Source organism: Podarcis erhardii (assembly GCF_964252035.2).
Source record: "Podarcis erhardii genome assembly, chromosome: 2".
Taxonomy (NCBI): domain Eukaryota; kingdom Metazoa; phylum Chordata; class Lepidosauria; order Squamata; family Lacertidae; genus Podarcis; species Podarcis erhardii.
Genome location: NC_138498.1, coordinates 111,410,397 through 111,427,981, shown reverse-complemented (window position 1 = coordinate 111,427,981; position 17,585 = coordinate 111,410,397). Strand labels below are relative to the sequence as shown.

Here is a 17,585-nt window from a genome sequence, read left to right as displayed (position 1 = left end):
GAGCCCACGGGAAGGCTTTGAAATATGGACCTGAAGTAGAAATCCTGTTAGAAGCAGTATGGGCTCCAGAACAGATTGCTGTAATGCACTGCAAAGGTCATGGACGAGGAAGGGATCCAATAACCAGAGGAAATCATGCTGCTGACAAAGCAGCCCGAGAGGCAGCCCAAAAGCCTGTGGGAGGATTTATAGCAGCCCTCATACCAGAGGTAGTTCCAGAAGAAGTTAAACCTCACTATACCCCAGAAGAGAGGAAGTGGGCTGAACAGGAAGGAGCAGTTGTGAAGGACGGTTGGATGATCCTGCCGGACAATAGGATTTATGTACCTCATCATCTAGCAGGCACAATTGTAAGAAATTATCATGAATCTACTCACCTTGGCGGTACTGCAACTAGAGAGAGTCTCAGTCGGAAGTTGTATATTATTAATCTATCACAATTAGCAACTTGCATTTCACAGAAATGTGTTCTTTGTGCTAAAAACAATCCCAGGCAGGGACCGGTACAACCTCCTGGAATTCAGCATGTGGGATACGTCCCCATGGAAAGCCTAATTGTGGACTTCACAGAGCTGGTCCCTTCTAAGGGATTCAAGTATCTCCTTGTGTTTGTAGATACTCTTACCGGATGGGTTGAAGCTTTTCCCACCCGAACTGAAAAGGCACGAGAGGTAACTAAAAGACTCCTCACTGAATTGATCCCAAGGTTTGGATTACCTAGATGCATTGGAAGTGATAATGGGCCAGCGTTCATTGATCAAGTAGTACAAGATGTATGTCGAGTCCTACAAGTAAAATGGAGACTGCATACAGCATATAGGCCTCAGAGTTCAGGGAAAACTGAAAGAATGAATCGGACTCTGAAAACCCAATTGGCAAAATTAACCCAGGAAACGGGATTGGGATGGGTAGATGTGTTACCCATAACACTGTTTCGTGTTCGGTGTGCACCCACAAAAAGACTTAAGTTGTCACCTTTTGAGCTCCTGTATGGGAGACCGCCCTCCTTTGTTCAGGATATTCCAGCTGACCTTAAACAAATAGGAGACCATGTGACACAGGAACAAGTGCAATCTCTCTCCCGTGTTTTTGTTTCTCTTAACAGGTGGGCCCTCGAGCGCACGCCATGCAGCATTGCCGAGCCGATTCATCAGTTCCAGGCTGGCGATAGCGTATGGGTGAAAGAGTGGAAACGTGATCCACTTGCACCTAAGTGGCGTGGACCTTACACCGTCTTGCTCTCTACTCCAACAGCGGTGAAGGTAGCTGAGGTGACCCCCTGGATTCATCACTCTCGTTTGAAGAAGTCTGAAGGCAGTTGGACGTGCAAAGGTGACCCCTCTAATCCTTTAAAACTAACTCTCTCCAAAAACCCCTGTATCTAGCCCTACCGGGAACGGGCTAGGTCACGGGCAACATTTGACGACCGGCCTGCTGCAGCCACAACCTGGAAGCTGGCTGACCTGCGCACGCCTGAAGCTTGAGGAGCGTCTGAACCAGCGACTGTGAACGGAAAGATTCTCTAATACAATTGATTGACTGCCCCCCTTGTGGAACAATTATCAGAGATAGTACTCATTGGGGATCCTCGGGATATATGTTTTGGTCTTGGTGGTTCCCCATTTCTGTCACTGGGGGAATTATATTGGGGCTAATAATTATTTGCTATCACAATAAGGTAATCTTTTGTGGAAGGAATGCATATACTAGACATCAACATGATTTTATTATTAATCCTGATCCCTTGGGAAGGGGAAGGGTCCTTGAATCTGACCAAATTGGCTAAATATGGATTCAGCCATGACCACAATATGTGGGTAGGTTTAGCTGAAATGGTAGCTAATGTTGCAAATAGGACCAATTGCCTTGTTTGCTCTCTTGGGCCAGATGATTCAGAGGGAGGTATGCCCTTATTACCGATACCATTAGATGCCATTGGTATGGTAAGCGAAATGCCACACCAAACTGAAATACAGAATTTCCCCGGATGGAACTCAACTAAACCATTACGAGTTATACCTGTACAAGGGGAATTCTGTGTACATAAATCATCAGATGCAGCTGATTCTCCCATGATAGGCTCTTCTCATTGTCACTATACTTGGGATTATAAGAAGAATAGTCATACCTGGGCACACGGTACTACCTATCGAACTCGGAATACCTTGCCCTGTGCACCTCCTTTTATTCATGCATGGAAAGTGGTGTGGAACATAACTGTGACAGAAAAAGGCAATCTAACATACTGCACTGTGAACTCTCTACCCCTTTTGGTATTTCGCCTTCTGTACTCCCCGTACCAAAAACCTCAGACCCGATGGTTGTGGTGGATATGTGGAGAATGGGCATACAAGAAACTCCCTTCCAAATGGAGTGGGACTTGTTTCTTGGGTTGGGTATTACCACCAATGTGGATTATGCCCACTAGTTCGGCCAGGCGAACACGAAGGAATGCTGATATTTCTCATATAGCAGGAGGAAGTACCCAAAGTTGGAGCGGTACTGATGATTGGCCGCCAGAGCGCATTATAGCCTATTATGATCCTGCCTCCTGGAATCCTGGTGAGCTCATACAAGGGGCACGGGATCCTATTTATAATCTAAACAGAATAATTCGATTGCAAGCAGTAGTGGAACTTGTAACCAATGCAACGGCCCAGAGTTTGAGACTTATTGCACAACAGTTGGATGAAAGTAGAGCCGCCATTTTGCAGCTGAAAATGGGAATGGATTATGTACTTGCCAGGCAGGGAGGCCTATGTGGAGTCTTGAACTTGACAGGGAATGCCTGTTGCTTTAACATTTCTGATAATGGTGAGGCAATCCGTGTGTTGGCCACAAAGATGGAGAATATAGCACATGTCCCAGTACAAACATGGGAAGGATGGGATATGGGATGGCTCACCAATTGGTTACCTAATGTCGCAGGACTCAAAGGGATACTATTGTCTTGCTTGTTTTTCTTGACAGTAGTAGTATTGGTTTTATGTATGATGCCATGTATCATTTCATGTTTTAGAAGTACAATTAGCAAGATGGTTTCAAATGAAACTCTACCTCATATCATGGCCCTATACAGAGCTTTACCTCAGGAATATGATGAAGGTCAAGCTATCAAGGACACTTGGGATGAAGGTCCTTGAGCTTGAAAGGGGGGAATGAGGCATCTAATCATAAGCCTGCATTTTTATCAAAGCTTCTATATGTTTAATCAGGGCTTGCATTTTAAAATGAGCTTAAAAAGGATTTTCAAATGTTTCATGCCAGGCAGAGAAAACCTTGGCCATTCTCCTAAGACAAGAAGGGCCCCATTGATTTATAGCAGGAAAAACAATTCTCAAAGTCATAAAAAAAGGAATTACAGACAACTGACCTTGCAGATTGCAAAACACCATTAGGAATGGGCAAATAGTAAAATGATACCATGGGGCCTCTCTTAAACCTTGAGTTGTATTTTCAAAGGCCAGAGGCAAATGGGGAAAAACATTTAGCTGGAAAGAGAGCATTTTTGGGAAAGTCTCTTTTAAAGCTGTTTCTTAAACTAAGAGAGTTAAAAAGGTTAAAATGTGTTAAATGTTGGAAAGGCAACTGGCTTGGCAGAAGAAGAAGCTTCTTCCTATTTTATTTTGAGGCTGGAGAGGAGGGTGAAAGGGGGAGGTGCAAACTGAAGAGGCTTCTTTTAAAAGCTGTGTTTTATTGAGTTCCTTCCTTTTCACTTTGAGAAGCTTTATTCTTTTAAGAGGCTACCTATGATAAATGTATGAAATATATTATCTTAAATATATTGGCTTAAATGTAATTATGCAAAGGATTTAAGGAATGCTAGATTCTTATTTCATATGGTTGTAAGAGTTGTATTTATCCTGAAATTAAGTCAGCCACCAGCCTAGCCCCCCTGCCAGACAGAAGACGCCATCCAAGCAGTCTTGATATATAGTTGTCAGGCATTTGTTTAGAAACCTTAAATGAAGGAAATCTTTCAATGTTGATGTGAAACTCAAGATCCTTGACATCTGTTGAACATAAAATTGTAAGATTAAACATTTGTTTTAGAAGGCAATAGGGCAAGAAGGGCAAGAGGTGAGCTGGTAATTAAGATTCCATGTAAGATATATTATTACTTATTTATCATTTATATATAGCTCTTTGTCTCCCATATAAGGACAGAAGGAAGTGGGTGTATCTTTTGTGATTGGTTCTAGCAAACAGCCAATAGGAATTTCAACCAGGTTGATTGGACAGAGGCAGCCACAGGAGGAGCAAAGGGGGCTGGATTAAGGGAATATAAGTGCTGGCCAGAATGGCAGGAGGCCAGGCCAGAGCTTGGTAACCATGTACCACTGTGCCTCTTATTTATTTGTCTGACAAATAAATTACTATTTTAATTTCTCTATTGCTGCGTTGAATATTTCATTCCAGCTAAGCGTTAACCACAAGCAGGGTGCTACACAAGCAAATCAGGATGAATCTTCATCATCATCATCATCATCATTTATTATTTATACCCCGCCATCTGGCTGGGTTTCCCCAGCCACTCTGGGCATTTTCCAACGGAATATTAAAATACAATAACCTATTAAACATTAAAAGCTTCCCTAAACAGGGCTGCCTTCAGATGTCTTCTAAAAGTCTGGTAGTTGTTTTTCTCTTTGACATCTGGTGGGAGGGCGTTCCACAGGGCAGGTGCCACTACCGAGAAGGCCCTCTGCCTGGTTCCCTGTAACTTCATCATCATTATCATCATCATGCTGCCTTACCATAGTTAAAACAATGCTCAAGGTGGCTTACAACATGACAAGAGATTTACATAATTACCAACATAACAAAAGTCATAAACAATAAATAAAAGACACCAAAAGGTACACAACCAAATGGAAAAGAACTCGCACATAAATCATAAAATCTAAAACTAAAAATACAACTTTAATATCAGTAATAATTTGAAATGACATAGATAAAAAATAAAAACAATATTAAAAAAGGAGCCCTCTCTGTCGAGCAGCAGCAGCAGCAGCAGTCTTTTAGGGAGCCTGTCAGGCCCCACCCCAATCTTCAACAAATAGTTTTGTGCAGGTAATCAAGAGAGAGGCCATCTCCAACCGATGGTGGTTCAGCCTAACCTGACCCCTAACCTGACTCCCCCGCCCACCAACCAATTTCATCAAGAAGTTTCTTCTAACCCATAGGTAGGCAAACTAAGGCCCGGGGGCCGGATCTGGCCCAATTGCCTTCTAAATTCGGCCCACGGACGGTCTGGGAATCAGCATGTTTTTACATGAGTAGAATGTGTCCTTTTATTTAAAATGCATCTCTGGGTTATTTGTGGGGCATAGGAATTCATTCTCCCCCCCCCCCAAAAAAAATATAGTCCTGCCCCCAACAAGGTCTGAGGGACAGTGGACTGGCCCCCTGCTGAAAAAGTTTGCTGACCCCTGTTCTAAAAATATCCCCTGCTGTATCAGAATCCCATTTGATCAAAGGCGGTTAACCTTTTTGGTTAAATATTTCGGGCAGCAGGTGTGTGTGTTTGAATTATCAGACGAGGGAAGAACTTTTGTGAAGGGAGATTCAGGCTGAATAGCATAACTGTAAAGAAAGCAGCAACCACCACCAGAACAACGCACACCAACAACACACACACAGCACAACAACACAAACACAGCTTTTCAAAACCACAACCATTTCATTAGATTTAGCTTAACTTTTGAATGAAAGTTAGCTCCCTCCACAACTCCAATGTAGTTTTGCAGAAGTCTGTTAATTAACTTCAGAAGTGCAACTGTGCCTTAGTTTAATAATCTTTCTCCTTTGGCTGAGAAATTGATCTTTTGGTAGGTATCATTCATTTGACAGAAAAAGCCTATATAAGGGATTTGTATAATATATGTACAGTGGTACCTCGGGTTAAGAACTTAATTCATTCTGGAGGTCTGTTCTTAACCTGAAACTGTTCTTAACCTGAAGCACCACTTTAGCTAATGGGGCCTCCTGCTGCCGCTGCGCCGCCAGAGCACAATTTCTGTTCTCATCCTAAAGCAAAGTTCTTAACCTGAAGCACTATTTCTGGGTTAGCGGAGTCTGTAACTTGATGCATATGTAACCTGAAGCGTACGTAACCCAAGGTACCACTGTATATTTCTAATGTTAAAAATGACCCCCCTTAAGATTGTTTCTTAGAGGGCAGGGGGAAATTCCAGGAAACTTTTTTAAAAATGCACCCATGAAAGTTCCTTTTCTCTGTCTGCCTCCCATCTTCCAGACTCTTCTTGAAGAGCACATCAGCATGTGATCTTGGAGCATGGATGGCCACAGAGAAGAGAGAATTATGTATGTTTATTTAATGCAGAGGGAGCCAGAGGGATTTTCCTCTCTTTTTCCTAGTGACTGAGGAATGTTGTGCAATATTTTGGAACAGGGCAAGGGGTTGTTTATAGATTTGGGGAAGGGAATTTGCAAAAGATTTGCTGTTCACTCCTTGTTTCAATGTGTGGCTTTAGTCACTCTGTTCCAGGGCACCTCCAGGAAATAGGCCTTACCTCTGAGTAGGAGGAGGCAGTGTGGGAGCCAAGCTCCCTCACAGCCACATCAATCGTCGCCCCACAACTGACTGCACAGAAGTGGTTTTACCATCACCAAGCATGGTTTGAACACAGCAAAGAAGGCATGGGGAGCAGTTTTTCTGAATGGGAGCAGTTTTTCTGTATGTGCGACTACTGCGAACTTTAATGAGAGAGAGCTGAACCAGGGGTAGGCAACCCAAGGCCCATGGGCCACAAGCAGCCCACGGAGGTCATTTAACCGAGCCGCCCCCGAACCAAGCTGCCTGCTTGGCGAGTTCCCACACGCTGCACTAAACAGGTGCAGCGCGGTGCAGGGACTCACTTCTGGGTCACCAAAAATCTCATCTGCGCAGAAACCGAAAATCTTGCGCATGCACACTCATGCGCACACGCGATCCAGCCCATGGAGGGATCTCCATTGGAGTGAACCAGCCCAGGCGAGGTAAACCTTGCCGACCCCTGGCTGAAACAAACACCACCATTGGATAAGTCCTAACCATATCTACTCATAAGTAAGTCCAATGGGACTTACCTCCAGGTAAATGAGGCTAGGCCCATGGACTGCAAGAAGATCAAACCTATCCATTCTTAAGGAAATCAGCCCTGAGTGCTCACTGGAAGGACAGATCCTGAAGCTGAGGCTCCAATACTTTGGCCACCTCATGAGAAGAGAAGACTCCCTGGAAAAGACCCTGATGCTGGGAAAGATGGAGGGTGCAAGGAGAAGGGGACGACAGAGGACAAGATGGTTGGACAGTGTTCTCAAAGCTACTAATATGAGTTTGACCAAACTGCGGGAGGCAGTGGAAGACAGGAGTGCCTGGCGTGCTCTGGTCCATGGGGTCATGAAGAGTCAGACACGACTAAATGACTAAACAACAACAACAACAAATGAGGCTAGGATGCCAGTCAAAGCAAGTGGAGTAAAAGCTGGACTGCCTCCTCCCAATTTTCCAATGGGTCTCCGGGGCAAACAGACTTAAGGGAGAGCAGGGCAGCCACCCACAGCCCCCACCACTTACCCAAATACATTGGGGGCAAAAATATGTGTCTACTTAGAATTAAGTCCTATTGAATTCAGTGGCACTTACTTCCATGCAACTGGGGTTCCTTCTTCAATGGAATTTCTTTCCCAGAGGCCCGTCTCCTTCTCTTCCTGCTGCCACTCGTTTTCCCTCCGGATTTGCTCTTTCCTTTCTATGCCTTTTCAGCAGGCAGAAAACTGAGAGGTGCATCTTCTCCCCCCCCCCCCACTTGGGAGAAGGCAGCAGCAGTTTGATTTCTGCTTGGGGAGCGATCTGATGGCTGGGCGAGCCCCTTCTCCATAGGAGAGAAAGCAACAAAGAGGAGCGACTTCCGGCAAGAGGCCTGGGGGTTCTAGCAAGTCCACCCAAAGGGAACTCGGCTCCTAGGCTAGGAGTTGGCTCCTATGCTCCTTAAAGGTAAAGGGACCCCTGACCATTAGGTCCGGTTGTGGCCGATTCTGGGGTTGCGGTGAGAACCAGTGTGGTGTAGTGGTTAAGAGCAGTAGTCTTGTAATCTGGGGAACTGGGTTCGTGTCTCAGCTTCCAGGTCAAGTGGCCAGCATGACTAAGCCACTTCTGGCAAACCAGAGCAGCGCACAGAAACGCCGTTTACCTTCCCGCCGGAGCCGTACCTATTTATCTACTTGCACTTTGACGTGCTTTCGAACTGCTAGGTTGGCAGGAGCAGGGACCGCGCAATGGAAGCTCACCCTGTCGCGGGGATTCGAACTGCTGACCTTCTGATCGGCAAGTCCTAGGCTCTGTGATTTAACCTACAGCGCCACCCGCATTTCCCCAAAGCATTAACTAGGCTTTTGGAAGGAGCAATGCCACAACCGCGGGTGAAAATGGGGGCAATCAAGGCAGAACCCCAGGAGCCTTTACAGAAATAGAATTGTAGAATTGGAAAGGGCCCTAGGGTCATCTAGTCCAACCCCCTACAATGCGGGAATCTCAGCTAAAGCGTCCATGGCAGGTGGCCATCCAAGCTTTGCCTAAAAACCTCCAAGGAAGGAGAGTCCACCGCCTCTACTGTCTTCCACTTTCTCCTACTGTCAGAAAGTTCTTTCTGATATTTCATCACAGGAACGCAAAAGCCCAAGTAACATTTTCAGCAAAGACTTCAGGCTGTTTTGTTTGGGCGACTGCCAAGTCCAGAAAAACCACAGAAAGGAAAAATGTGTGGGCCTGGGTTTCCCCGATCACATCAGTCCACCCGGTTACGCTAACTCGTCTCCGTATGGGATGAGTTGAAGGCGGGGACAGGAGGGGGGGTTGCTACCCCCACCTCTGGTCACGTCTCTTTCCTCGCTGCAAAGCGGCTGTTGGGTGGGGAACAGAAGGAAGGCTGAGATCCAACCAAGTAAGTCAGGGTCCTTTCCCATAACCGAACGTAGTGACGGGACAGGCGAGTCTGAATCTCCACGTGCTTTCGCGGTCTGGAGTGGGGGCCGGGGAAAAGCAAAAGCCCGTGGCTGTTTGCGACGAGGCTTGTCCCAGAGGAAAGCCCGGCTGCAGCAGCTCTGTGCGCCCGCTGTTGCTGGGATAACGAGAAGTCCCATGCTGCCGAGGCGATGGTACTTCTGAGTAGTCCTGCGGAACGCTAGTCCACTGGGTCTACTCTGGAGTAGGACTGGCATAGCAGCCAACTGCTGGGGGGGGCAGCTGACCCCCAAAGCAAGTAAATAAATAAAAATACTTAAGTAACTGGCCAATTGTGCTGCGGATAACTCGGTTCTTCCCCCTACCCCAGCATAAACCTGCCCTCTCCATGGGTCGAGGCCCCTTGCTCCCCCCATAAAATATTTGAGGGGGCTGGGTTCCCCCCAAAATGGATTAGCATTGCCATTCAAATGGTGTGTGTGTGTTGTGATCATTTTTGTGCCCCCCCCCATATTTTATTCAAGTCAGCATCCTTACCTAGGACTCTGCCTTACACCGAGTGCATCAAACTCAGTCTTGTCTACACGGGCTGGCAGCAGTTCTTCAGAGTTTCAGAGGTGGGGGGGTATTCCCAGCCCTACTTTTGTTACTGGGGGTCGCATCTGGGCCCTTGTGCGTGCAAAGCTGGTGCTCCGCTGCTAAGCGAGGGCCCTGCCCAGTTCAGATGTTGCAGGAGGGTCTCCGTTTCCAAATTCAGGAAGAGTGGTTGATTCAAATGTTAAGGGCCATTGTCAGCGGACTTTGGGCAAAGAGAACCGAGGATCCCCGTGTCCGTTTCGCCTCCTCCTTGATAGGAAGTTTAGCGTAGGCGCTGCGGGTTCTGGGCTCCCCAACTCCTTTCCACGACTTTCTTTCTCTCTTGATTTGTGTGTGCAGGGGTGCAAACTTTAATAATAATAATAATAATAATAATAATAATAATAATAATAATAATTTATTTATACCCCGCCCATCCCCAGCCACTCTGGGCAGCTTCCAACAGAATATTAAAACAATAACCTATTAAACATTAAAAGCTTCCCTAAACAAGGCTGCCTTCAGATGTCTTCTAAAAGTCTGGTAGTTGTTTTTCTCTCTGACATCTGGTGGGAGGGCGTTCCACAGGGCGGGTGCCCTACCGAGAAGGCCCTCTGCCTGGTTCCCTGTAACTTGGCTTCTCCCAACGAGGGAACCGCCAGAAGGCCTTCAGCACTGGACCTCAGTGTCTGGGCAGAATGATGGGGGTGGGTATGCTCCTTCAGGTATACTGGACCCAGGCCATTTAGGGCTTTAAAGGTCAGCACCAACACTTTGCTTGGAAACGTACTGGAAGCCAGTGTAAGTCTTTCGAGACCGGTGTTATATGGTCTCGGCAGCCACTCCCAGTCACCAGTTTAGCTGCCGCATTCTGGATTAGTTGTAGTTTCCGGGTTACCTTCAAAGGTAGCCCCACATAGAGCGCATTGCAGTAATCCAAGCGAGAGATGACTAGAGCATGCACCACTCTGGCGAGACAGTCAGCAGGCAGGTAGAGTCTCAGCCTGCGTACCAGATGGAGCTGGCAGACAGCTGCCCTGGACACAGAATTGACCTGCACCTCCATGGACAGCTGTGAGTCCAAAATGACTCCCAGGCTGCACACCTGGTCCTTCAGGGGCACAGTTACCCCATTCAGGACTAGGGAGTCCTCCGCACCTTTCTGCCTCCTGTCCCCCAAAAACAGTACTTCTGTCTTGTCAGGATTCAACCTCAACCTATTAGCTGCCATCCATCCTCCAACCGCCTCTAGACACTAACACAGGACCTTCACCACCTTCATTGGTTCTGATTAGAAAGAGAATAAAATATTGGGGGGGGTAAGCCCCGCTCCACATAATCAATCACATGATTGGGTATACCCACACTATTTGAATGGCAATGCCCATCAACTTGGGGGGAGGCGTGCAGCCCTCTAAAATATTCCATAGGGGGCGGGGTACAAACACCCCTCTGCCCCTAGGAGTTTGCTCCTGTGTGTGCGTGTAGATTCCAGATCAGCTGTTCTTACACCTGTCTGTCATTCATCTCATTCATTCATTCATTTCCCCCCTGTGAACTAAATAGCGCTCCCCGCGACATTATGCTCTTTAAGGATAAGGTGTCCCTTCCATTTGACACCTAACACCACCCACTCACAGATAGGTAGCCGTGTTGGTCTGCCATGGTCAAAACAAAATAAAAAAATTCCTTCCAGTAGCACCTTAAAGACCAACTGAGTTAGTTCTAGGTATGAGCTTTCGTGTGCATGCACACTTCTTCAGATACCACCCACTCACGTCCGCCTGCGATCATTTCTTCTGTCTAAAAGAAAGTTTCCGGTTTTCTGAACACGCGCGCGCTTGCGCCCAGGCGTACACTCCGCGCCGCCTCCCTCCCTCCCTCCCTTTCCTTTCCTACCCGAGGCAGAGCGCCATCGAGCCGAGTAGCGGCAAAGGCCTCTTCTAACAGGTCGGTAGGTGATGAGCCTGTGCGCGGGGCCGGGGCGAGTCTCTTTTCTCTTAACTTGAAAATCTCCTCTAGCTGCTAATTGCTTCAACTACTTTCTTCCTTTCTGAACTTTTATCCGGGATGGGAGGTGGGGAGAAGTCTTGTTCAAAACGATGGGGATTTCCGAGCAAACATTCGAGCAGGGTGTCCTTTAAGAGGAATGCCATTTAAGAAGAGAAGTTTTTTTAAAAAAAAAAAAAGTTTCGTGCATTTGATGCCAATTGGTTTGTGTTTATTTTTTTTTAATTAGCTGTCATCCAGAGGAACCTACACCCTCTGTAACGCATACATATTTGGGGCTTAACTGAACATGCTGCTATAATCTTCTGCCTTAAACACATCGTCATTGTATTTTGCTTTGTATCTGGTGATCAATACCCATTGTTTGTGCTGTTTCGTGTTATTCTGAATGAAAACGATATTGTTTTTAGAATTGCATAATATTATTTAAGAGATTTGCACTTTCTGCTGAAACTTGCAATTTCTCCCAATAGAGTAATGAGCAGCCTTTCTTGTAATGAAAGTTAGCAGTGGTTTAAAGGTGGGGAATTCCAAACTCCACTTACCTGCTCAATTCCTTGGGTGACCTTGGGCCAGTCGCTGTCTCTCACTTTCAGCCCCGCCAACCTCAGAGTCGGTTGCCAAAGTTCAGTAGGTAGGGAAGTTGCGCTGAACTCCATGGAATAACTTAGAGTGGGAAAGCAATATATGAACATCTGGACAATTTGTGAGGTTCTGTTGCTGTGAAGGTTTTATTATTAGTTTTTTATTGTTCATTGCAGTTTTGAAAGGGGGGAAAAAAGCTACCCTTAACCAAGAGTTAGGAGTAACAGGGGCAACCTCACAAGTGATGGCCATCTGTCATGGAAGCTTTTAAGCTGAGAATCCTGCATTGCAGGGGGTTGGACTAGATGACCCTTGGGTCCCTTCCAACTCTAAGATTCTTCGATTCTGCTCTTGGTTAACTGAGGAGGCCAGTTAACCATGCGAACTTTCTATGCCTCAGCTGTTTGTGACAAGCAGATCTTCAACAGGTTCAGCTTCCTAACCTATTGCTAGGCTGTCTTCCTAACCCAAGGAAATGATGGACCAGTTGTAACAAAGAAGACAAGCCTATTATTCTGCCTGCTTTAAATATGCTGCTAGGTGCACCATCACCAAAAGGAGCCGCTGCCCATTCCTCTTGCAAATGGTTAATCATGATGTCTCTGTGTTATTTGAAAGTACAGTGGTACCTCGGGTTACAGATGCTTCAGGTTACAAACTCTGCTAACTCAGAAATAGTACCTTGGGTTAAGAACTTTGCTTCAGGATGAGAACAGAAATCGCTCAGCAGTGGCACAGCGGCAGCAGGAGGCCCCATTAGCTAAAGTGGTGCTTCAGGTTAAGAACAGTTTCAGGTTAAGAATGGACCTCCGGAACAAATTAAGTTCTTAACCTGGGGTACCACTGTACTTGTCACTGAGGTAGCTTGAAGGATCGCAGCACAGCAAGATGTCTTATTCTGAGACAGACCGTTGGCCCCATTAGCTTTGTATCATCTACACTGGCTCTCAGATTTGTCATCGCACAACCCCTGTGAGAGTGTTTGGCTGAGAATGAGAGACTGGTCAGATTTACATTGTGGGTTCGTTGCTGAGTGGGGATTTGAGTCTAACACTCTGAACACACCAGTATCTCATGGGCTCTGCTGGCTTGTCCCCCCAGCCCTGGCCTCACCATTTCTCTGCTTTTCCCCAACACCACACGGGTAGGCTGGGTCATAGGCCAACACTCTGACCACTATGCAACAATCCGGTTTTACAAAGTATACCAGGAAGATCTGGAGCGTTTTGTATTGACTGTCTTTTGGCTGACCAATTTCCTGAAATTACTGCAAAGGTAGCTTGTTTTTGAGCTGCAGCAGTTGCTTGTCGGCATAGGACCCTGTCTTAGTTTTAAAATTACCGTAATTTTTTTTTTTTACCATTTAAATATAATTATTCTATATTTCTCATTTTAAAAAGAAAATATTTTACATTGTTTTTAACTCTACATGCATTAACTCTAGCATGCTTAAGATATTATATTGTGTTTTATGTGCTCTGGTTTTTTCCTATCTTCTCTACTGGTTATTGACTGAAATAGATAGATGATAGATAGATAGATAGATAGATAGATAGATAGATAGATAGATAGAGATAGATATACATTTATAAAGAAACATTTTTTCAATTCTTTAATTTTGCAAGATTAAAATGGTTAGCCAATTAATGATGAAAGACAGAAAGCAAAACCCACACTGACCCATCTCAAATCACTGCTGGTAACATGTCAATGGTGGATTTGCTGAATAAATACTCTGTGTTTCTGAACTGCTAGAATAGCAGCCTCTCAAGTAGCAGGGCATTGGCCCACTCGGCAGGCCAGTATCTGCCCATAAGAGCCTAAGAAGATGAGCCCCGCTGGACCAGATCAGTGACCCATGTGGTTTAGCATCCTCTTATCCCAGCAAGCAGTCAGCTGTTTGTGGGAAGCCCACATGTAATATGGGAATGCAACACCCCAACTCCCCACTGGTGCTCCCCAGCAACTCATCTTCCTCAGCAATGAGCTACCAGTTGGCCATCAATGAGGTTAAGGTGAAATCAGAATCGTGGGATACCTGATATTGGATCCAATATCTGGAAAGTGTTTGTGTGTGTTGGTGGCCTCAGTTCACAAGCCACTTCCTTTCTGTTGGCTTCATTTTGTTTCTCTTTCAGGTGACCTAAGACCAGAAGCTTTGTGTGCAACCAGAATTGCCCCTGGAGTGCAATTTTTCTCAGAAATGTCTGTGTGTGAAAGAGCTCACATGGCAGTCCAAGACGATCACGACCAGGCAGAGTCTCCCTTTGTCGCCAATGAACACACGGCAGAAAGGCAAAGAGCAGGTAACTGTGGCCTCCCTATTTGGCAGAAAGGCATTTGGAGCGGAGATGAGGAACTGGTGGCCTTCCAGATGTTGTCCTTCCAGCCCATTGGCCATGCTGGCTGGGGATGCTGGCAGTGGCAGTCTAGCAACATCTAAAGGGGCACAGATTCTCCATCCCTGATTTGGAGCAACCAGCAGCTGCCTGTGCGAAAAGATTCTGCTCTAAGAAATAACAGCTGGATTTAGGAGCACAGTGGTACTTATTTTTCTGATATCAGTCCTAACCCTGGAGAGCTGCAGCCAGTAGACCATTCTCAGCTGGGTGGGCCAAGGGTTTGACTCAGTATAAGGCAGATTCCCAAGTTCTGCTGCCATTGGAGGCAGCTGGAAACTTGGGAGTGTAGCAATCTGCCTTCTACAAGCATTGGTCCATTACAGTGGTACCTCAGGTCACATACACTTCAGGTTACAGACACTTCAGGTTACAGACTCCGCTAACCCAGAAATAGTACCTCGGGTTAAGAACTTTGCTTCAGGATGCGCAGCGGCAGCGGGAGGCCCCATTAGCTAAAGTGGTGCTTCAGGTTAAGAACAGTTTCAGGTTAAGAATGGACCTCCGGAACGAATTAAGTACTTAACCTGAGGTACCACTGTAGTTCAGTGCTGATATACCTCAGATGCAAAGAAAGCCATTATAGCACAAATTCTGGTCATACTCTTGGATGTAAGCATTAGGCCAATTAGGCTCAATTTACACTTAGCTACAGTATTTGGGCCTGTAACAGAAACCATCAAAATGCAACACAATCATAAACCACACACTATTCATTGGATTAAGGTGGTGAGAGAGCGGATTGAGTTGCCATCTGATCCCTCAATGGCAAAAAATAACTGGCATCTTACGGTGAGCAAATTGCAAACTTTCCAACAAGTATAAACCTCCATGCTCCAGCTAATCACTAAACTTTTTGAGGTCAAGGAACAGGAGTATCTTAAGCATATGTGGCGCTGGGGTGCAAGGATCCGCCTGGCACCCCTAGGTTGCCCACAGTTGACAACCTTTTTTAGGGAGCGAACCCCCAAAGTTGTTCACCTTTTTTAAAGGAAATGGTTGTTTACCTTTAGAACGATTGTGGGACACAGGGACTCACAGCGCCAACCAATGGGGGTGCCAGCACCCCCCACACATGAGCATACGAAGGTGGGTGCAGGTTCCATGCTGGGGGGGGGGACAAAATGTTGGGCGGCACAGTTGCCTCACTGTCCACCTGCTGCCCCCCCCCCCCCTCTGGCTGCATGGTGGCTAACTGTTGATTTCTGAACTTTGAATTTTATTGTTATTCATGTTTTTATACTGTATTTTACGTTGCTTTTAACATAAAGTGTTTTAAATTTGTTGTTAGCTGCCCTGAGCGCAGTTTTTGAACCAGGAAGGGTGGGGTATAAATAAAATATTATTATTATTATTATTATTATTATTATTATTAAGATGGAAAAATTTAGTGAGTAGCTGGAGCATGGAGGTGAATGTCTCTACAGTAAAAATGTGTTAATACTTGTGGGAAAGCTTGCATTTTGCTCACCATAAGATGCCAGCTATTGCTCCTGGTAAGTTTCCCCTTACGTTTCCGGCTTAAAATAATAATACAACACTCTTCATTAAAAGTAACAGGAAATGTTGTATTTGACTGCTTCTGTGATGTTACATTCCACCATCAGCAGCCTCTGCACCCTGTCGCCGCCCCCCCCCCCCCGCCCCTGGGCATGTGACCACCTGTCTGTCAGCGTCAGAGACTGGTTGAGCATGGAGGGCTCCCTCAGTGTGCTCACACACTGCCTGTGTAGAACATGAAGCAAAAATTATTTCCCCCCCCCTCGTAAATGCACTTGATTTCTTTTTAAAGGGGCCAGCCCTAGCAATTGGACTATGCCTTAAGCAGCAAAATGTCTTGGGCTGACACAGTGAGCCTGACTCTGGTGGCTGGGTGTCCTACTTGGCAGAGTACAGTCCTCTACTTCGTAATGGCTGCTGTTCATTTGGGAGGGTTGGGTTAAAGACAAGAGTGAAGACTAGAAAAGTTTGAAACTCTTGCCATTTCCCCACCCTCTGGGTATAAGCTAATGCAACATATCCCCCAACCCACCCACCCAACCCCTTTCACTGGAGCAGGCAAGAAGTGCTGATGTGCCTTCTTCTCCCCCACGCATTTTGTGGTTAGGACACAATGAGTATGCAGCTGTTTTATGCCGGCACAGTGGCGTAGCTAGCCGCTCGGGTGCCTGGCACGGGTGCATGTCCTGCAGCCAGGGGTGAAGCGAGCCACCCGTGGGGGCAGGGTGAGCCTCTCGGATGCTTGGAGCCTCTCCGCCGCCTCCCCCTCAGCTGTTAGGTGGCTGAGGGAGAGGCAGTAGGCAGACACAAGTCCCATGCTGCCATTTTAGGCAGCGCGGAACCTGCAGGCGCCTAAGCCACCACATCACTCCTAAAAAGTTCCCTGAGCCCAATTTTTTAAAAAATTCTCATTTTGTCACACACCCTCCCAGTGACGACACCTGGAGTGGACTGCATCCCCTGCACCCCCCCTCTTCTGCCACCGCGCCGGCAGACCATCTGCATCATCATCCTTCTTGTCATTATCATCATCCTCATTGTCATCCTCAGCATTCTCCTTGGCGCTGGAGCTGGTAAGTAGTCCAACTGTCCATGCTGCTGCCTTGATACATTTTTCCTTTGACCTCCCCCCCCCCATTCCCTTAGCCATGTATCTTCCGCTACTAGGTCTGAATTACAGATTTGGCCCTTCCCTGGATTTCAGCCATTGCCACAGCCTTGCTGCCTGCCAGTCTCTGTGCTACAGCCAGCCTGCCACCAGCTTTCCATAGTGCAGCTATTAGATGGCACCCAGTATCAATGCATGACTGGAAATTCCTATTGTTACAGGTTTTGGGTGGGTGGGTTGGAAGCAAGACCTCCCCAAACATTTAGACTTGGTAATAGTTAGAAAATCAAATTTAGTTGAAAAGTGAACCTCGTGGACTCTGCTTATGCTGATGAACTGGGCCAGCTTGGCAGGGATAGTGGAGATCAGCCATTACAGAACAAAAATGAGTCACTGAGACAAAGGGAGTGGCTCTGACCACAGAGCACAGAGGAGAAGG

General features: G+C 46.4%; 1 protein-coding gene across 2 annotated transcripts in view; it reads left to right on the top strand.

Moving 5' to 3' along the window:
- Positions 1-17,585, top strand: part of LOC309337204 (C-type lectin domain family 2 member D-like) — a 115,073-nt gene that overhangs the window by 90,708 nt on the left and 6,780 nt on the right. Inside the window, exons 1-3 of one of the 2 annotated variants that reach the window (XM_081853946.1) lie at positions 8,642-8,948; positions 14,278-14,445; positions 16,971-17,111. In XM_081853946.1, the coding sequence (XP_081710072.1) occupies positions 14,343-14,445; positions 16,971-17,111 (244 nt within the window). In that variant the 5' untranslated portion in view covers positions 8,642-8,948; positions 14,278-14,342. Of the gene's footprint in view, positions 1-8,641; positions 8,949-14,277; positions 14,446-16,970; positions 17,112-17,585 lie in introns of those variants that run through there. The other variant, XM_081853945.1, reaches the window with a different exon arrangement.